This window comes from Dromaius novaehollandiae, chromosome 8 (assembly GCF_036370855.1).
Source record: "Dromaius novaehollandiae isolate bDroNov1 chromosome 8, bDroNov1.hap1, whole genome shotgun sequence".
NCBI lineage: Eukaryota > Metazoa > Chordata > Aves > Casuariiformes > Dromaiidae > Dromaius > Dromaius novaehollandiae.
The window spans coordinates 12,523,061-12,544,081 of NC_088105.1; the positions used below are offsets into that span (position 1 = coordinate 12,523,061).

Here is a 21,021-nt window from a genome sequence, read left to right on the forward strand (position 1 = left end):
TGCTGTCACCCCCCATGGCAGAGGCTTGTGTGGGACTGTAAGAGGAGACTCCCCTCCCCATCCCATTCCCCACCCCCCCAGGTGAAAAGGGGATGTGTATGTCTGGGACTCCCTAGCACCCAGGCACAAAAGCCAGGTCAGTTGTGACATCCATTTGAAGGAGCGGAGAAGGGAGAGGGAGAGGGTAAAACTAGGTTCATCAAGAAGGAACGCAGCCAAATCCCAGGGAAAGGCTGAGGCAAAGGAAAAGGGCATTTCTGTGCTGCGCAGCTCCCAGGATAACCGTTCTTCCGAGCAAGGGAAGGTGTGCGCACGCACCGTGCTGCACCTAGACCTGGAGACCCTTGCTCTCGTGGGCATGCTGGGACCTGAGCAGACGCCCACCAGAGCTAGCCTGATGCAGCCCAGCACGCCCACGTGGAGAGCCAGCTCCTTCCCTATCCCACGCGCAGGAAGGCGTCACACACGCGTGTTCCCTCAGACGCAGGCGCACGGAGAAAGGGGCATGCCAGTGTGCAGCGAGGCACGCACACGCTGTTGCACGCATAGATGCACACGGCGTTTTGGGTGCACGTACACCCACGCACTTCTGTGTGCGCACGGCCTCACCCCAGCGCCTGCTGTTGCCACCCCAACGCCAGCCAGACCTGCTTGCCCCCTGCCCGGGGCAGCAGAGCCCCGCAGCCCTGGCACGCTTGTCTGGGTGTTTGAGACTGCAAAGGGTAAAGCGGGTCTGGGGGGGCGGGGGGCTGAAAGCAAACTAATGATGAAAATGTCTCCTCCATGCCTGCGCCTTAATTAAATGCATGGAGAGGCTTGGAGAAGCACATCTGTTTTCAATCTGGAGCCCTTTGATGGCATCAAATGTTCTCTCCCCAGATCAGGGGGGATGGAAATTCTGGGCTGGCTGTGGCAGCTCGGAGCCCAGGCTCCAGCCGCGGGGACGCACAGGCCTTCCCTGGCCTAGCGGGACTGCGCGCAGCTCCGCCAGCCCAGCTCCGCGATGCGGGGCTGCGTCCAGGGCGCCCTGCCGCAGCCGCCGAGGGCCCTGGCGTGCCCTCCTGTCCCCCTGCCTGCGGGGACCAGCCAGGCCAGGCCAAACTGCTGGGGCCTGGGACCCCTTTGCTTGGTGGCCTGGGGAGCTCAGAGTGCATCCTCTGCCCCCCTCCTCCTGTCTTTCTCTGTTCTCTGTTGTTTCTCTTTTTAGCCTTTCTTCTCTTTCTCTTCTGCTATTTTGCTTCTGCTCTCACTCCTTGCAGTCTGGCTTGTCTGCCTTTTCTGTTGTAGCTCTCTGTTGCACTTTTTTCTTTCCCTTCTTTTTTCCCCTCTTTATTTTCTCTCCCCTGTTCGCGCTTTCTCTTCTGTTTCTCTCGGTCACTTTTGCACTTCTCATTTTCGCGGCTTCCCTCTTTCTGCTGCTCTCCGGGGCCGCGCGAAGCCCGCCGCAGGCGCGTGTGGGGCGGGGGGCACAGCCTCCCCCCGGTGCCCCACCGGCGGGGACGGGGGCCGCCGCGCCCTCCCCGGGGGCTGCCCCGTCCTCGCTGCGGGGCGCCGCGGGCCCCGGCTGGGGGGGGGGGGGGGGGGCGCCGCGCCGGTGCCACGTCCCGGCGGGGCCCCGCGGCCGCCCTCCCGCGGGTGCCCGGCGCGGCCGGGGCCGCCCCCGCCGTTTGAAGTGCGGCCGGAGGGGAGGGGAGGGGAGGGGAGGGCAGCGCAGGGGCGGAGGCAGGGAGCCGCCGGCAGCGGGGGCGGAGGGACGGGGCGCGCCCGCCCCGGCGGCCCCACAGCCGCGACGCGCCTCCGGCCGGCGGCAGCTCCCCGCGCGCCCCGCGCCGCCGCCCCGGCGCCCCGAGCCGGCCGCGCCGCCTCTGCCCTGCGGCATGTTTTAAGCCCGGCCTGCGCGCTCCCCGTCGGGCTTCGCTTCGCTTCCCGCCGCCGTCGGGTCCGTCCCGTCCGTCCCCCGCGGTCCGCGCGCTTCCCCCTCGAAGGGGACCGGCGGCTGGGGGAGCGGGGGCGCCGGCGCCGGGGGGGCGAGGGCAGAAAAGCCCCGCTCGGCACCATGGCCTCCGGCTATGCCCACGCCATGGAGAGGCAGGCGCTGCTGCCCGCCCGCCTCGACGGCCCCGCCGGCCTGGACAATTTACAAGGCAAGAAGAACTTCTCCGTGAGTCACCTGCTGGACCTGGAGGAGGCGGGCGACATGGTGGCCGCGCAGGCGGACGAGGGCGGCGGCGAGCCCGGCCGCAGCTTGTTGGAGTCGCCCGGGCTGACCAGCGGCAGCGACACCCCGCAGCAGGACAGTAAGTGCGGGGGCGCCCCGGGGCGGGCGCGGGGGCGGCGGCTCCACGTGCGCCGGGGCTGTCGGGGGCCGCTGCCGGGCCGGCGCCCTCCCCGCGGCGGCTGCGCCCGGGGGAGCGGGCGGTCTCCCTTCGCCCCGTCCCGTGCGCGCTGGGCGCGGCGCCCGCAGCGGGACGCGCCGCCCAAGGAGCCGGGCGGCGGGCGGGATCGGGCCCGCAGCCTGAGCCGCCCGCCCGGCCCGTCGGAGCCGCGGCCGGCGCGGCGGCCCGGAGGACGCCGGGGAGCCCCGTGCCCCTCCTGCCCTTACCGGCGCCGGCCGGGCTGGCGGGCGATTGCCCGCGGAGCTGCCCGGAGCGCCGCGGCTCGGCGCCCGCGGGCGGCCCGAGGGTGCGGGCGCGGAGCGGAGCCGCCCGCCCCGAAGGTGCTCGGCGGGCGCTTTGCAGCGCCGGGGCCGGGCGGGGCGCAGACCGGGGCACAGGTACCCGTGAACAGGCAGCCCGGGGCGAGCAGAGCCGGGGCTGGAGGGCAGCGAGCAGTAGCGCGGGGTTTTGCGGACGCCGCTTGCTCTTCTCCAAGCGCCGCGCTGAAGAGGGACGAGCCGCCGAGGGTGAGGGGAGAGGGTGCGGAGGCGGCCGGCCGGCCCCTGCCCTGCTCTCCCCCACCGATTCCCCTCGTCCTCCGTCTTCTTTCGGTAAAAACACCTCCGGCCGTGAGGGCTGGTTGCAGCCCCGCACCAGCGCGCCCGCCGCCTCTCCCGTCGCAGCTGCCGCGGGGCGGGCGCAGGCCGCGGCTGGAGACGCGCTTGCTTCGGAGGGGCTTCGGCGAGCCGCCCCGGGCCGGGGGGCTGTCATGGGGGCGGCGCGGCTGCCGGCGAAAGGCGAAAAAAACGAAAAGCAAACGAAAACTGCAATTTTCGTTTGCTTTTTGTTTTTCGCCTTTCGCCGGCAGCCGCCGCGGCAATTCCGCAGAGTCGCTGCAAATGTCAGCCGTGCGGGAAGGAGCCGGTACGCAACAACCGGGAGCCGGGCGGCGGGGAGATGTCCCTCGCCAGGGTCGGGTTTCCCTCGCCGTCCCCGCCCCGGCGGCCCCGGTCCGCTTTGGGCGGCGGGCGGAGGCGGCCGCCGCGGTCCCGGGCCCGGGGGCGCCGGCGGCGACGCGGCGCCTCTTTCTCCGCGGCGGCTCCTCGCCGTGTGGGGCTCCCAGAGCTGGAAAGGGGGAGTCGCTCCAACGAGCGGTTTCTCCTGCAGCCGGCGCCGGACGGGCCGTGGGAGCCGGAGCCCGGCGGTGCCTGGCGAGTGGCGGGGAAGCTCCCGCCGGGCCCCGCCGCTTGCCCCGGGAGCGCCGGGCGCATCGGCCGCTCTTTGGAAAGCGCTTGAAAAAAAAATCCCTTCCCAGCACCCGAGAAGCTGCGATTTCTGGCCTTAAAACCGTATATTTTTCGGGGAGGAGGCTGCGATCGCCGCTTGCCCGTGTTTTGGCTCCATGCACTGCGACACTGCACCCGAAAAGCCCCCGAGGTGCTACCCAACAAGATAGTTGGACAACTTTTTTCCCCCCCTTAATTTCATTTATCATATATATATATATATATATATATATATATATATACTTTTTTTTATTTGGACCTACTTTACTCCTGATACTGCCCCTTGCCAACCGCTGAGCGCTCCAGTGCTAGCCAAGTCTGCCTTGGTCAGCCTGGAAAAGAGGGGCTGTATTTCCCCGATGCCCACCTTACTCTCGGAGCATGGAACAGGCTGAAATCTTGGTCCACAGGTGTGTTTCCCAGCCGGTGTTGCTGAGCAGGGACCACACTACAGCTTAAAATGAATCAGATGTTCTCTGAATGCTGTAAAAGTTTTAATGCCGCTGCAGTGAATTAGAAAGTTTTAAAAGTATTCTAAAGTAAGCAAAAAATAAACACAGGGGATAAATCCTCCCTGGTTTATTGGCAGAGCTGTCATCTGGGCTTTCTGGCTCTTTCAGTGATGTGTTTAGCAGATCCCATTTGTCTCTGTGCCTCAGTTTCCCCACCTATTGCGTGTATTTGGTAAGGTGTTTCGCCATCCACGCAGGAAAAGGCTGTGCTGGAGCTAAGCAGTGCTACAGAGGTAGGAGCTTTTTTTCGGTGAGAAATGAGAGCTGGTTCAGTGGAAAAAGCTAACACAGGGCTTGGTTATTCTCCATGTTACTGAGGGAGGGAAGGTAGGAGCCGTTTGAAGAAATTGCGGAATGTCTCAGAGTACTGAAAATGTTCCTCCAACCTGGAAGAAAGTCAGCTAGCCTGTCACTGATTTCTGCCCCAAATTGAAGCAAAAAGCCAGAGTATTGGGAGCGATTTGTATAATGCAAAATTGCAGGAAAACTTTGACACAGAAATGACAAAAGATTTTATGCGGGCACTTCACATTGGAAGAAATGTGTTACCATTAATTCATTTGAAAGAGGTTCAAGGGAAAATGTTTCTTCTATTAAAAAGAAAAAACAACAGCCCTGGGAGTAGCTACGATTGTAATATTTTCTGAGAGAACTGTCAGCGTATTAAGGGACTGATTTTTTCAGTGGTGCTGAGAACCTGTCACTCTCATTGAATTCAATTCAAATTGTAGCTCTGAAAACCATATCCTAAAAGTGGCTACAATTTACAGCAGGCTTCCCAGGCTCTGCCGCTTAGCCAGAAGGACTTTGCAAGCTGAGTTCCTCTTCCATGCAAAAACACCTGATAACATTAACAAACATTTGCTTTCGTAGCAGGGTTTTCACTGACTCCTGCTAAAGCTGGGGTGAAAATGCAGGTCCCCGCTGCTGAGCAGGGACCCCCCGACCTTCCCGCCAGAGGCAATCCTCTCCCACTGCACACATGCCCTTCGGCGGCAGCAGAAACCTGTCGGTGGCATGTCGGTTCCCAGAGCTCATGGTTCTGAGTGGAATTAATTCTCCAAATCTAGAAGTGGAAAACTATTAGTCTTTTTTTTTTTTTAAGTTGACATTTTTGACCCCTGCTTTTGTTGTTTTGTTTGTTTGAGGGTTACTGTGATGGCTCATAAAATGCTGCAGAGAAAGTGTGAGCGACCAAAGAAAAATTACTATGGTTGGACTTGTGTTGTGAGGAATGAATAAACCCACTTCAATGTAGTACGCATGTGAGCCCCCATATTGGAATTATTACCCTCCTTTAATACCTCTTCTGTATAAAAGAGGCAGCAGTTTGCAGGCTGCAGTTCTCCCCCAGGCAGGCAGGTTAGGTCAGACTGTCAGGGCTGGTTCACGGTTAAAGCTGGGGCCCAGGCGTTCTGGAGCTCCCTGCGACTTGTTCCGCCTCAGCAGGCGCATCGCGACCTCTCGGTGCTGCTGCTTATTCCTGGGGCAGCAGGGATTTGGGTCAGCCAGGAAAAGGAGAGTTTCTTTCCTCTCTTCAGACTGGTTTAGGCAGAGCATCTGTTCTGGCTTCAACCCGCTCTTCTCGGGCAGCGAGCGAGAGCAGAGGAAGGGTTTCTCATTCAGCGTCTCATTTGGTGATGGATCTCGTTGCCGCAGGATGCTGCAGAGGTCAGAAATAGAAATGGTTTCAAAAGGGACAAGACAAATTCAGGGAGGACAGTGGCCTGGAGATGGCTTTTCACTGCTGCCGTGTGGAGGCAACCTCCAGCTCAGGGAGCCACGAGTCTGGAAGGATGAACTGGGGCAGAGATTGCTCCGTTCCTGCCCTGGTTATACCTGCTCCCTCTGTATCCGTCACTGCTGGTGGTCAGAGACAGGGTCCTGAGCTGAAGGACCTTTGGTCTGCTCCTGCATGGCTGTTCTTTATGCTGCTAATTACCTCTTGCTAATTAGAGCAAGCGAGGTTGCTGCAGGAATAACAGGGCCTTTGTAAATGTTGGGTTGTTTCTCCTGTTTTGGTGAGATCCTGAGGCTGCCTGCAGTGGTGCGACACCCGTCCACCCCCCAGAAAAAACCCAAACGTTTGGCTTCCCCAAAAGAACTGGGGAAGCCTGGTGGGCTGCTCTGACATAGCGGGAGCCGTTCGGGGACTGCCGAGGCGCGCGGACAGCGAGCGCGAGAGGAAGACTTTAAAGGTTTCTTCGGTGTTCGGGACTGCGGGTGTTTCCTTTGCAAACGTTTGCTTTATCTTGAAGCACTAAGTGGCTCTTTTGTTAGTAAAACACAGCTGCTGTCCCCAGAAGATGCAGACGCTGTAGACCTGGGATGGGCAAAGAATAGAAAGGGGAGGAAAAAAGCACTTTGGGAGTGTAGCTTGATTAAATCTAGCAGCATCTCATGTTTTAGTCCTTCCTTGTCCGCATAGCTGATGCGCAAGCGGAGAGTCTGCAGGCAGGACTTGGCTGTTTACGTCCACGGGTCGCACACCGGGTGAGCAAGGCAAACCGGCCGGTGCCTTCAGCCCCCGCCGGCAGCCGTGAGCATCCTCACAAGCTGCTGCCAGGACAGGCGTTTCGGAACCAGGTCCTTCCCCTCTAGCAACTGATGTGGAAAAACGGGATCAGAGCAATATATTTTTAAGGCACTCGTTTGAGCTATCTGGTTGATAAACACAACAGCTTTCTTTTTCTTGCATGAGTAGTCTTTACTCATCCCAGTACTACAGCATATTCCTAGAGAATACTTGCAGCAGTGGTGTTTTTTCGCGAGAACAAATGTTGAATAACAGGGACCAGATAACTAATAAGGAAAAGAAGTTGAAATTTCTTTCCGTTTATGTTGCTTAGGTGTATATTTTAATTTCACTCTTAGGTTAGCTGGTACGTGATTATTCTATCGAGTATCTTACTTATGCTGTTTCTTTATTTTTTTTTCCCTCTTACATCCCTGAATCCTACAACTTGAAGTGAAAAACATCTGTGTTTTTCCCATAACTTTCTGGATCTTCTGGATACAGACAGAAGATGGGAATGTGACTTGGCCACAAACCTGGAGTCTCGAGATAGCAAAAAGCAAAAAAAAAAGGGCAACTTCCTATTATTAAAAAAGAAAAAAAGTGTCATGTGAATTTGAAGAAGGGAGCTGACTCAATTTCTGAGCGCTAGCCATGCCGCTCTCCTTTTGATGGGCGAAACTAGACTTCTATTTGTTTGCGAGTTTCACTTTTTTGATCACAATCAGTTTTGCTTCCTGGTTCTCATGGTCTCATAATTTGCTGATGGTATTTGTGTTTTCAGTCTATCCGCACAAAGCTTCCAACTTTTTAATTTGAAAAAGATTTTGCTGAAGATTTTTGCTTTTTTTTTTTTTTTTTGCCTCCCTTAATATAATGAAAACATTTCCATGAAAATTAGATTTTGAAATCTCTCATAAAGCTTAAAGGTTTGGTCTAAATTGCTAGAACGCTTTTAATGAACATCAGCTTTCTGTCATCTGCACCAAGTTTCCACTACTAGGCAGTCTATTTTCCATCTTTTTGATGATGTATAAAACAGTGATCGCATGGGAAAATATTATCTCAGGGCTAATTTGTGCAATCCTTACTCACAAGAGTCATTGCATGCAATTCAATGGGCTGCTTATGCGTATGCCAATTGATGAGTATTAGCATTTAAAGACTTGACCAGCAGCCTTGAGTCATGCAAATACTTTTTTTCAAGGCAGTGGAATATTTCTGTTACAGGCGTGAAACAGTTTTGCTGTCTGCATTCAGGGGCATGATTCCTTTGCCTTTCAGTAGAGGTGCAACATGCATCCAAATATATGATGCCTGGAAAGAAAAAGCAAGAGCAGAGACAGAATATAACCAGGAGGGGCTAAAAGGAGGAGCTGAACTTTAAATTTGAATTCATTGACAAGACAGATGCAGCATTAGAGTCATAATTACTTTGAGGATTCCCCCCCCCCCCTTTCCCACCCCCAACAGCAACTTTGAGTTTGCTCCCATAGTTCTTGGCATCGCGAGAATGGCTTGATGGGATTATAGGTGTTTATTCCTGGTTGCAAGTTGTTTATGATATATTTAATCGTTTTTGAAACCCATATTAAGTAGCCCTGAGGGAGCAGTGCTCCTGCTGGGCCTCTGTTGCATAATGAAGTACATCACGAGTATTTACCAAGTGTCACAATATTCCAGACTTGAGCCTCTGTTTCTGGGGAGGATGAATCACTGCGTTTCTGCTTCCCCACCCTACTTGCCTTTCCTAAAGGAGGCTTGGATTTGGGGGTGGATTATGGAGATGCAATGTGAGGATCCGTGCAGCCTGGCTGGAAGAGCTGCCGTTGCCAGTGAAAACCATGACAACTGCAGGAGAAGAAGGTGATCAATTCAGCACTGTTCTCTGCCAGCACTCGAGGACAAACTGGGTGTTGAAAAGGATGGGTGTAGAGGAGAGAGACTGGGCCTTCCTCTGTGAACCAGCCTGCACTGCAGAGACACGGCCTATGGCAGGCAGCATGTCTCTCTATCGTACGTGGCCACAGAAGTGCATGTATAACTGTAGTTATCCAAGGCTCTGATCTGACTTTCTGTTTGGACTGTCCATGCAGCTCAGGAAACAAAAAGGTTTCAAGCTGTGCTTGGGTGGTAGAGGACAGTGCAGGTTTTCAGTCTGGTTCCCCCAGGAAAAGCCTGTTGCATGATGGCTGTGCATGGGAAATAGTTTCTAAACCCATTGGCTGGGTCCAGCCTACTCTGATGGGAAACCAGATGTCTGTGATGTGAAATCCCGGCAGGTTCTATGGCAGAACCATGGAGTGTGGAGAAAGATGCTAGCAGTGTCTCACCTGAGGGGAAAATGCAGCATAAATTCAACTCTTACTCGCCAATGGAGAGTCACCATAGAGAAAAGCCTTTCTGAACGCCTCTGCGGTAGGAATTGTGTCGGTCAAAGCTCACACATGCTTAGACGCCAATGCCAGCCAGCCAGATGGCTCAGTTCTGCAGGGATTTGTTTTGTCTGCCTATGTTATAATTGGAGCACCTTTAGAGCCAGGTGTTTGAAGGTCCGCCAGTGCTGTCCTGTAGTTTTTAGACCTATATTTGCTGGCCCTCCTCACATTTGTTATTCATGCATCAATTTGTAAATACATGATACGTACCTAACCTGCCATTTCCCTGCCTGCGTTATTTCTGCTGGATCCAGCTGTCCTCTGCCATGTAGCCTTGGAAGATCCTGTGAGCTATGAAAAGAGCTTGGTAGAGATGCACTACATGTCTGCTGGGAGTATGGCAGCATGATTTCAAGAAAAAATTCTCTAGAAAGGATGCTAGCTGAGAAGAGAACTGAGCAGCAGTGCTGAAGTTTAGGGCTGAAGGCCACCTCCAGCAATGGAAAGCCTTCCCTCTGCACGGATGTGACAGCCAAAGCTGGTAAGAGAGGCCTAATGAGCATGCCAATGAGCATCCATTTCAGCCTAGATGTCTTTCTGGGCTCCTCTGTGACCTCCAGAGGCTGAGAAAAAGCTTACACCAGTGATTAAAGCACTGTTCCAGACAGTCTGGATTTGTTGTGCCCATATTAAGTGAACATTTAGCTTGGAGTGGCAGCCTGGGACCTCCTGGTGCCTTATGTTCCTGAAAGCCTGTCCAGTAAGGCTAGAAGAGAGGTGAGGGGAGCCAGCTGTGCTGTTAACAAGTCACTACATCCTACTGCAACATCCAATTCCTATTTTTCCCATTTCTGGCTTGAGAAATTTTCCTACAGGAGAAACTCCAGCCAGTCAGTGAGACTGCTGGGCAGGGCAGACATCCAAAGAGTCGCTCGTTATCTGGCTAGGACCTTTCTTGTGTCTTGATGAGCTGCTCAGGCAGCAAAATCGCGTTTGAACCAAGAGCTGGAATTCACTAGGAGCCTGGAGACATCGCCTCCTTCTCTGAGCCCTCCAGCACATGAACTTCTCCTTGACCAAAGTATCACCAAACTTCTCCTTGGCCCTGTGCATCTGGGAGCAGACAAAACTGCCAGTGGCAGATGCTGAATGAATGTGCAGATTTGGAGAGAAAAATAGCATGCAGAACTCAAGCGGAACTGCCCTCCCTGGGAACAGCATGGGGAGATAAAACTTGCTCAGGTGCCTGGGAAGTGTTGGAACAGGGTGGGTGGCTGGAGAAGAAGGCAGTGTCCAAGTTGCTTCTAATCCTGTCTTGTAACCAGTGTGGATGCTGGGCCTGGCTAGGTTGAGTACCCGTGGGGACCTGTGCTAGTCCACTGTTCCCTCTTGTTTTCATTGTGTTTGTGGTTGCTGAATTAATGGCTGGTGAGCTGGGCTGAGCTGCAGCTCGTGTGCCAGACAAGCCATGAAGACCTGCTCAACGCTCCTGGGAGTTGTCCACTTTTTTGGAAGCATGGCTAATACAATCCATGTTTGGAAAATCATGCTTGTAGTGTTTAAAGAGCCATTCTCAGCATCAGCTTGATGGAATTGGGGCTATATAGGAACAGACTGGACTTAAATAGGGAAAGGTGCCTAAGCCATAACAGTGAAAAGAGAGTGCTAATGCTCTGGGCTGGGTGTTACAGAAAGGGTTGCCCTTGCTTGGTTGCACTTCAGGAGGTTCCTGTCACCATGAAATCTGGGGTGGTTTCCTTCAGAGTTTTATAGAACTCTTCCCCCCTGTGGCTGGAAAAACCAGTAACACTTTATACCTGTTATCATTCTGCGTCCACACAGCCCACGAGGGAGTCTCGTTTCTTTCTGGATAAAAGGCATGGACAGGGGGTTTATAAATCCAGTGCCAAGTTTCTACTTGGAACAAACGATTCCCATGCTGATGATGTTGGGGAAAGTTGGTGAAAGCTTTGTCTCTGTCCCGAGTGTGTTTGCTCTGATTTGGCACTGGGAAGGCTGTCTCCAAACATGAGCTGGAGGCACAGCCTTGTCCAGCCCATAGGCTCTCTGAGGTTGTCAGGGCAAATGTGTTGCTGACTTTGCAGCAAGTGAGAAAAAGCCTGGCCGCAGAGTCCTGAGGTCTTTTTTTCGGCTATACGACTGCCTTGCTGCAATTACTTGGCCAAGTCACGTCACTTCGCTGTGCCTCAGTTTCCCTACGCATATAATTGGGGTAATAATCCTGACTCATTCGTAAGAGGCTTTGGAATCTACTGGCTATGTGGTGTGTGACAGCTTGGCATTAATAACGATTCGGGAAGATTTTCTACTCTCCTTGTTGCCCCCAGCTAATTGTTATTTCATCTGCCTCCACCTCTGGAATCGCCCACCTTCTGTGTTGGTTAACTGATGAGCATTAAGGAGATCCCCTTCCATTAAGAAAGAGCGGAAGTGAATGGAGCAATTTACAGCAAGTTAGTCCTGCGGAGTACTTACCTTCTGCTCAGGTATATCTAAGCTTGTCCTATGCCCTGTGGGGCAGTCGTGTTTGTTCCACCCCATGGATGGTTCACACTGCGGTTTTCAGTAGTAGCTTTTTGAATGCAGACTTGGGTTTTCTGAACATCTTGAGATGTTTGGGTTCTCCACACACCCAAAGGATGCAGGAGTAGCCAGTTCTGATCAGCTGGAGGTTCCCTGGGGTGTTCAGTGGCAGGCACTAAAATTCCCAATAGCTGCTTGGTAGGATCAGTCTTTTTCTTGGCTATTTCCTGGTCCTGCAGGTTTGGCCAAAAAGATCTCTGCTTACAGTTTGTTTCGTTTGGACAACTGCTGATGTGTCTCGTGAAAACCAGGAAAATTGCTCAGGAATAAGTGCTTGGTACGCATTGCTTGTTTGTGATTTGTTTTTCATTGTTTCTCATTTAAAGAACAAAATCAGTTAATCAGTGAAAAGAAACAATCACCTGTGATTTAGGAGAGGGATCTCTCATTGTAAGTAATAAATTAGTGTCGGGAGACCGGGCAGACAGAATGGTTGATGAATATCCTGCAGGCTGAAAGTTGTTTATCAAGCCTGTTTGAAGACTTATGACTAACAAGCTCATTTACAGAATTTGGAGTCTGTTCATGAACCATTCTCCAGCTGGGAGGATGTGGGAATCATCAGAAAATGTATTCACAAGTTACTCGATCATTTAAAAAAATGATCAAACAAACAAAGACTGTTTTTTGGAAGAGAGCCGTGATTTTCTTTCCCTTGCCCCCCCCCCCCACTGCGTTTTCTGCGGCATGCCCCTTAGGAAAATGAGGGGACCGGAGAAGAATGAAGAACCCCGCGTTGCTCGCTAATGACCTATTTTGGTGGTAACCCCTCCTCTGAATGGTGCACTTCTGCTGTGTGTGTGACCGGCCATCGGCCAAGTCCTCCCATCGTTGGGGAGCCTGTCTTCCATGGGACGTGCTCCATGAGGTCCAGCCACAGACGCCCAACGAGACGGATCCATCTCATTGACACTAGTGGTTCCCAGCTGGGGATCTGGGCTCACCATGGAAGCGGTTGCTCTCCCTCCTCTGCTGGCCCAGCAGAGCAGATGTGTCTTTCCCCAACTCACAGCCCAAGCACCCCTGTGTTTCTGCGTGATGCCCTGTAGGGAGAGAATTGCGGGAACCGCTACTGTCAACCTGCCATCTGTATGAAGGGGGATGAATTTGGCATCAGCAGCCTACTCTGGAGCTCTGTGGCTCAGTGCCCTTTGCAAATCTGCTTCCCTGGCCTTGAACCAACTCTCCTGCTCCATGCAGAAAGCTGCATCTTTATGAGTAGAGGCAGATGTTTTTCACCCCCTAGTATCTCCTGTAGTTCTCCTTCATTTGTGAAGTGTCCTTCCATTGTACTCGGCCTCGGAGGGGGGCTCCAGGTGGGCTCCATTTGCGCACACTGCCTGTCAGGAAAGATGTGAACTAAGTGGAAAAAGAGTCCGGGGAGAACAACAGCAATAAGGGGAGCTTCAGGAGCCGCAGTTTTAGGAAGAAAGAAGAGTTGCTTAAGCTCAAGAAAAGATGGTGGGAGAGCAGTCTTCAGATACATAGAAGGCTGCTAAAAAGAGGAAAGTATAAAATGATCTCCAGACCCATGTACCTCTGTTGCGGCAAGGGAGATTTTGGTGAGTCGGGGGAGAAATCCTCCCAGTTCTAGAGAGGATGGGGAAGGCCTGGAAGAGACGGTGGGAGGATACTGTGGAGACCCCCAGCACAGATCTGATGGAGACAAACATCTGCAGGAATAACAGCACAGAGCTGATCCTGCCTTGGGTCAGGTAGTTGAAGGGGTTTCTGGGACATCCTCCCCCAAGTTTCAGTGGTTGCATGACTAGCAGGAAACCACCTGTGTCCTTAGCCCTGTGTTTTGTCTGCCCTGGCCAGCATCATGGTGCTGCCTCCTTTTTCCTTGCTTGCCAAGAAGGCTGCTGCACCGTGTTCAACTGAGGTGCCGATGGGGCAAGAGGGATGCAACAGGGTGAGGGAAAATGCATGGAAGGGGAAGGGACAAATTCACTGGGGGAGACCTGCTGCTGGGCAATGAGACAGCAAACAGATTCCCTAAATGTGCCTTTTGGGTTGGGCGTTGTGGGCTAGAAATGGCAGGTGTGTTTCAAAAGACAAAATTGTATGCATTTAGCAAGAAAATGGCCCCTCATCAGTCCGGGCAGGTTCCCTGCAGAGTTTGTGCGTTGCCTTTGAGTGTTGCCCAGGGAGCTGGCCACGCAAATGCTGTGCAGTCGGCTGGCCAGGGACGGTCTGCGTCTGCAGGAGGTTGTGTGCGAATGGGCCAAGAGGCCTCGCTTTCACACGGGGTCAGAACGTGCTGTGCAGAGCTGGGCACTGAACCGCAATTTCCCCCCCAGCAGTGATGCCAGGCTCCCCTCTCTGCTCAGCCTCTTTGGAGGCTTCCTCGTAAAGGTTTTGCTCTCCACTCCCCATTCAGAGCAGAAGCAGTTTCGTTCGTGTGATGTATTGCCATCCCTCTTGGGCTGTGCAATGCTGAGCATCATTCCAGGCACTTGTGATGATGAATATGAATCTTGGTTTCCATGACTCTCTAGGAAAGCTCCTTTTCTTTTTTTTTTCTCTTTAATCCATCAGAGAAAGGTAAAACAAGAGCCAGTGGCTGGAAGCAAAAGCCAGACGTTCATTCAAAGGAGGTAGAAAACACACATTTTTTAACTGTGAGATGCGATGTAATCACTAGAAATAACTATGAAGGAAAGTGTTGGCTTCTCCATCTGTGAATGTCTGGAAGCTCTTTTGGAAGAGCTGCTTTTGTCAAACATGAGTAATTGGTCTCACTGGTGGGGTAACTGGGTGAAATGCTATGGCTCGGTCTCGCACAGAAACTAGCAAAATGAGAAGCTGGGCTCTGGCCGCGGGACGGATGGATGTGCTGCAGCATTCCTGTGCAGTTCAGTGTCAGGGATTATTCCTGCCAGGAAATTGGATCACAAGACCAGATGTAGAAGGCAGATCCACTCAGTGCAAATCTGTTCACAGGTTTCAACCAAAACATAGCAAGAAACAAAAAAGAAAAGCAATGTCCTCATCTCTGATCATAACTCAGGCCCTTATGTGAACCAGCTGCCACGCTCATTTATAGGACAATCCCCTTTCCAAAATCCCGCTGTTAAGGACAGCAGAGATAGGAAAACCTCGGCAGAGCTAGGAAGGGCGAACATCAGACACGGAAACAGCTCAACTTGATCTGGTATTTCAGGACCTCTTTTGAATTTACTGAGGCTCTGAAGGAAACGGGCTGTTTGCATGAGATTTCTGCTATTTCTGGCCCGGTTGGAGAGTCTGCGTGAACAGCGGGTCTTGTAATCGCACCGCTGTCGGCTTTGGGTAAAATGAGGAAAACAGGGAGAGCTGCAAATCTAATCAATGGTGGGGAGGGGAATAAGCACATGCGGCATCGTCTCAGGATGGAGGGTCTCCGAATTGGTGGGGTGAGGTCCCTGCGAAGGTCGGAGGCAGCTGCCGAAGCCTGATGCCAGGCAAACGTCGCAAAAGGGTTTGTGGGGCTGCCGAGGCGGCGGTCGGAGCCACCTCTCGCCGGCTGCATCTGCACTCCATTTTGTGTTCACTTGTCACCAACCAGGGGAGGAGCCCGCTGCTACTAGGAACGGCTGAACAGTCGTAAAAAGGCAGCTCTTCTGCGAGCGTCTTGTAGCACGGACGCCTCGTGACCGGCCCTTCGCTTCGCTGTCAAGCCTTCCGGGAATGGGAGCCTTCCTCCGCTCCACCAGGCTAGTAATTTTGGGCCACTGGAGCTCAGTGCTCACAGCCATGTGCTCGTAGACACTGTGAGACTGTAGGCTGAGGATGATGGAGGCATGGAGGTTTCCAAATGCGCTTCATCTCTAGAAGAGCCTTAAAAAAAGAAAAGCCCAGAAAAGGTTTGGTGAATGATGATTTTGTTTGGAGAAATTGCGCTTTGTTTGTGTGTGATTAATAACGAAAACGGGGAAAAAAGATCAGAGTAATCAAACTCCTCTTAAAACCTTGCTGAACTGAACCATACTCAACACTCAGCCCAGGTATGCAAAGTCAGAAGGTCTCCAAATTTGTTCCCACTTGTCTCAGCACAAGATTCAAGCTTTGGAAAAAATCCTGGCGCCTCCGTGAGCACGTTAAGCCTCCGCCAGGCTCTGGCGCCAGCCGGGCAGAGCCGTGGCCGTGGCTCCGAGGCGTTAGGTGCCGCCGCGCAGTGCTCGGGTATGCGCAGTGCTCAGGTACGTTGTCTCGTGCTTCCCAGCTGTGCCAGGAGCGGGAATCCTGCCGCTGGGCAAGGAGAGCATCTCGCGAGCTCACCCAGCGGCTCTGCTGAGCGAGGCGCTCCTAAACCAGCGGGGATTGGGGCTGTCATCGTTCGCTGGCAGGAGAAGCTGTTCAGAAACAAGCGTGGGACTTTGCTGTAGCCATCTCGGCAGTTGCAGCTGCCGAAGGGCACCTTCATGCCCAAAAGCGTAGCCAGGCACGGCACGGACAAACTGCTTCCGCGCTAAAATGCGGATCTGTTTCGGTTGCAGCAGGTAGCAAGTTTCTGGAGGGCGGACTTCCCCCAAATTAAAACAATATGAAGAAAGTAGATGCCTTGGTTAAATATTTTGATTCTGTTTTTCAAGTAAAAGCAGCATCTATATTCAAAAAAAGATTTTTAAAAACCTGAAAGTTGAAAGAAACTGTTTTATTTGACTAGGGCTTTTTTTTTTCTCCTTTCTAACTTAGTTTGCAAAAACTTGTAGAAGTTACGTTACAGGTTGGCTCCAAACAGGCTTTTATAGTAGAGAGTTAAAAACGATTGCTTGCTCCCAGGTCTCCGTTCCCCGTGCAGCAGTCATGTGCAGAAGCTGATTTTTGTTCTGTATTTTTTTTTAAAAAAAAAAACATGTGGATCTAACACCATAGTGGGGGCTGTGAGCATACTTTGCCTGCAACCGAGGGAGGAAAAAAATCTCAGTACCGGCGCTGGTGAAAGATGCCCGCCGGGAAAGAAGGGCCATGAGAGGGGGCTTGGCGAAGGGGTGAAGCCACAGAAATATTTGGGGAAATCCAGAGGGCAGAACTGGAGGGACTTTTCCGTTATTCTGGTGCCATCTACTGGTTTCAGACTACAAAAATGTCTAGTGGCAGCTGGAAAAGGGAGCGAAACCCCGGGGCAGTGCCAGGTGTGGACGGGGCTGCTGTGGCTGCCACGCGCAGGCTGCACTGGAGGAGCCGGCAGCCCCCTGTCCCCGTCCTTCCCGCACGAACATCTGGGCTACAGGCCTAACAGTTATCCGAATCAAAATATGGATTTCCCCGGGAAGCTCCCGTGTTGCAGGCACGGAGTATGAGTGGCCAGAGCACTGTGCTGTGTGCCCGTGGGTTAGATCCCCTTCTTTGCACCCAGGTGACAAGGCCTCCTCTCCTCTTCTCCTGCTTTCCCTGGTCTGATCTTGGCAGACCGTGAGCTCCTCGGCACAGCCCGGATGCTTGTGCTGCCGCGGCGCTAGGAGCCAGGTGATGCCAGCTGGACATCGCAGTGCTTGCTATAGCATTAATAGTGATGACTTAGCCAAAAGCTACCAGTTGGCTGAAACGGGGCAGATCAGGACAAGGCCTGGCTTCGTCGCTGAACCTGCACAAGGCCACCTGGGCTCTCCCGGTGCTGGGGGTGTGGGAGACGCCGTCGGTGCTGTAAAGCAAGGCTGTACATTTTCACTTTGCACGGGAGGAAACGTCAGCACTGGTCCTCGTGAGCTGATGAGACTGGAAGCAGCAGCGCGTGTGAAACAGGGTTGGCTGCTGCGTGGCGGATGGGTCCGTCGGTGGTTGTTAAACCCTGGGGTCCAGCCTGTGTTTGCGGGCGAAGGTTTATTGGCAGGTTATTGGGCTCAGGCTGGGAGCCATCTCAGTCGGCTGCCCGCAGCAGCCTCGGCTTGGGGCGTTGCAGGGGAGCCTCTGACCAGTTGGCCACAGCGACCGGTTCCCCATCTGCTGCATGACGGGTGAGCGGGGAGCTGCTCGGCGAGTCCCTCCTGCCTGCAGCCATCAGTGCTCGGGGAGGTTTGAAGCTAGCTGGTGTGGGGGTTTGCTGACTGGCTAGCCCTTGTGAATACCAAAATTTGGGACGTTAGTGGCTCAGCCTGAGCCCCGGGCTATTCCAGCTACACGGCCAGCTCCAGCCCGGCCAAGGAAGGCCAGGGAGTGTGATGGGAGGAAGGCAGCTGTAGACTATGCAGCTCCTTTAGGTTGGGCCCTCCTGGGAGTAATAAGGGCTGAGCTCTACTGAAGCTTCCCTTCATTTCATCAGAGCAGAGACACGCTCCAGTTTGGATTTTCGGGTGTCTTGTATGAGTTTGGGCTCGCCTGCTGCTTGGTCTCTGACTGGGGGCGTTAATAAGGTGTCTTTCCTTTTAGTGGCCCACCAGGTATTCGTGAAAACTGTAGCAGCTGAGTTATCTTTGCAGTTCCTGTTCCTCTGTCAAATTGCTGTTGAAATTGGCCAACAGCTCAAAACCCGTCGGGGGGATCAGAGGCGAAGTGTGTTGCATGGTAAGCAATTTCTCAGGAAACCCAGCTGAAAGCAGCGGGGGAAGCTAGGCCGCCTCTCTGGAAGGCGTCTCAGAGGGGCTCGGTGCCCAGAACAGCCCGTGCGATGACTCCGTCTCCTCCTTTCTGTGTGTGCTCGGCCCCCCGGGAGCCTGGTGCAAGCACTGGCCCGTGGGTGCTCCGCTGTCCCCGCTGCTTTTCTGCAACGTGTTGCACGCTGGCTTTATTTTTGCAGTGGTTGAGGCCAGTCCCGCGTGATGCGTCTCCAGGGAGAAGAGGCCCTCTCTATTGTGGCCGTTTCAAAAGGCCGAGGCCTGTTTTCGGCTTGCTTTGCTCCAACGTGGCAAGCCGTTCTCCGAGCAAGACGCCGTCTGCCTTGCGCGCAAAGCCGGGGCAGAGTGGGAGGGGAGGGAGGGCTGGGAGAGGGGAAGAGGTCTTTGATGGAGTTTTCAGACTCTTTCCTGCCTTTTTCTTTTTTTCCATCTCCAGTTTAAAGGCAAGTCCCAAAGCAGGAAACCTAATAGATAAAGAGAAGCATCTCTTTAGAGAGAAGTAGTGCAAACGCAATTTGGGGCAGGAGCGCTACTCTCCGCTCTAGCGAACGTGAGGAGATGTTACCCCTTCGGTAACTAGTGGCAGTAAGTTTCTAAAGTGCTCCGTTTTCAAGCCTTGAAATTTCCCAGGCTCATTTTCTCTGGTTTGAGAGAAGCAAAGCTTTTTCCATGTGAATACTGGGAATGAAAGGAGCAGGCTTTTAGATAGGCTGTACCTAAAAGCTGACACCCATGAGCTGTAAGCTGCCAGCCCTCCCCAAGAACAGGGGATGACTTTGAATGAGGAAGGCTGTCTTTTGCTTGACGTGGCCACATGGAAGTGCATTGTGGCTGAGTATCGCGGTGTCCGTGCTCGGACGAAGGACCGAGGAAGGGGTATGGCTGAGCCAGGAGGGCGCAGAGCCCTTCCTTCGTGTGGCTGTTGGGAGGGAGGGAATTAACTGGCCATTTCAGGAGCAGCTTCTGGGGACGTGAGACACAAGAGATGAAATCAGTTGTGCTGAAGGGACTCAGCCGGGCTGGCCCGGTGCTCGGGGACGGTGGGCAGCCTGCAGTTCAGGCGTTTCTCTGCTGTGAGGCTGCCGAAGCAGTGAGCGGAGGAGCCCTGTGAACAGGGCAGGAGCCGGCAGATCTCCCTGCGGGAGCCCGCGTGAACGGAGGTGCTGGCGGAAGTGAAGAACAGCGCAAGAAGTTATCCAAATGCATCAGCTGGAAAGGAGGCAGGTGGGAGAGGTTTCCCTCAAGCCGCCAGGGACGCTGAAGGGATTCGATGTTATTTTGGGGCAGTCTGGCCCGTTCCAGCCAGTACTGTGGGAGAGGGAGCAGCATTGCTCTTCCGCCGGGGTAAAGAGAGCCCGAGTGATTTGGCGAAGGCAAACTGCGGCTCCGGGCTCCCCGGGGCCCCTTCCCCTTTCTGCGCGCACCACACGGTGCCCTGAGGAGCAGCTCCCCAGGTGCCCGCAGGCTACTGCTCTGCTTAGGGGATTTTGGTCATAGGCTGGCAGGTGACCAGGGAAAGATAGAGCCTGTGCCCAAGGGTGAGGAGTTTTAGTATTTTATACCCCTGTGCCAGGGTGACAGATCCAATAAAAATGCCAGAATCTGTGTAAAACAAATGCCCGAGCAACAGAAAAGGTTTTGAGGAGAAGCCTGCATGTCATGTAACAGCCCTGTCTCGGCGTGCGACGGGACTGGAAGTCATCTGTGTGTAAATGATAGTCACTGGGAGCTCTTTGGCCTCCCTTGTTCGTGTAGCACAAGATCAGAGCACTGTTAGCCAGAATGAAATGTAATATTTGTTTTAGTAACCCATGCATCCTTCATCAGGGATGAGAAGATGAATTCTCCAGCTTAATAGGAGCTTTTCATCTCCAGCTCCTACAATCCTTTTAATGCTGGGAACAGATTTGCTCAAAATATTTCTTGGGTTTAATTTATGTGAGGACTGTGGCTTGTTTTCCACTCGCTTTTGATTCAGGAAAGCATCCCTCTTCAGTAGGGGCACTTAAACTCTGCAAAGTAAAACCAGTGTCTAAGCTGGGAGTGATACCTGTCCCTCTTGTGAATTCACCAGGCCCTCGTTCAGCAGCAAGCCAGCAGCAGCAGATGACATGCGATTTGATACACTTCTCATCGGTTTCTGGGGAATAAAACATGATTGTGATACGATTGTTTGAGGCTGGCCTGATCTCCCTGTGAGTCTCCCTCCGTTTGGGGTAAGGGAGAGTAAGTTTAAATGGCCTTTTTTTGCAACGAAAGGCTACAAGAGGACTTCAGAGTCTGCCCTGTCAAAAATACTGTCTGACTTCTGGAGCAGGAAATGGCCAGTATTTTCCAGTGTGGTTGCCTCAACGTGGGCATTTCAGCCTGTAGTTAGGCACTTAACTATAAGTAGCATGTGTATCAAAGGGCTGTATAGATGGCTTTAGCTATCAATCTTCAGCTTTTAAAAATTGGCCAACTGGCTAAATATAGACCGCTATTACCAGGATCCAACTTTTGCCTGGCTCCCTAACAGAGTGCCCGAAGCCTTTATGGGAAGGACTGTCACTTACCACGTGAACATGCTGTGCCCGCGCAGCAGCACCAAAGTTCGGTCTCAGCATTGCTCTGACTCCTTGGAATATCATGAGCCTTAAGTTCTTTTCTTTTAGCCCCATATCCTGGGGTCATGTGAATGCAAGGGGAAAAAAGTACATCTCTGGCTGTATGTAAAAAGCAGAAGGATGAGAGCCAGCTTCGAGGTTAAAAAAGCAGAGGGGGCACTGAGAGAAAGCACGGTCTGTTTTGAGCCCTAACGGTCTCTTATCAA

The 21,021-nt window shown here is 53.3% G+C and overlaps 1 protein-coding gene across 2 annotated transcripts in view; it reads left to right on the plus strand.

The window, feature by feature from the left end:
- Positions 1 to 1,690: 1,690 nt before the first annotated feature.
- Positions 1,691 to 21,021, plus strand: part of PRRX1 (paired related homeobox 1) — a 44,277-nt gene continuing 24,946 nt past the window's right edge. Inside the window, exon 1 of one of the 2 annotated variants that reach the window (XM_064515675.1) lies at positions 1,691 to 2,297. In XM_064515675.1, the coding sequence (XP_064371745.1) occupies positions 2,057 to 2,297 (241 nt within the window). In that variant the 5' untranslated portion in view covers positions 1,691 to 2,056. The remainder of the gene's footprint in view (positions 2,298 to 21,021) is intronic. The other variant, XM_064515674.1, reaches the window with a different exon arrangement.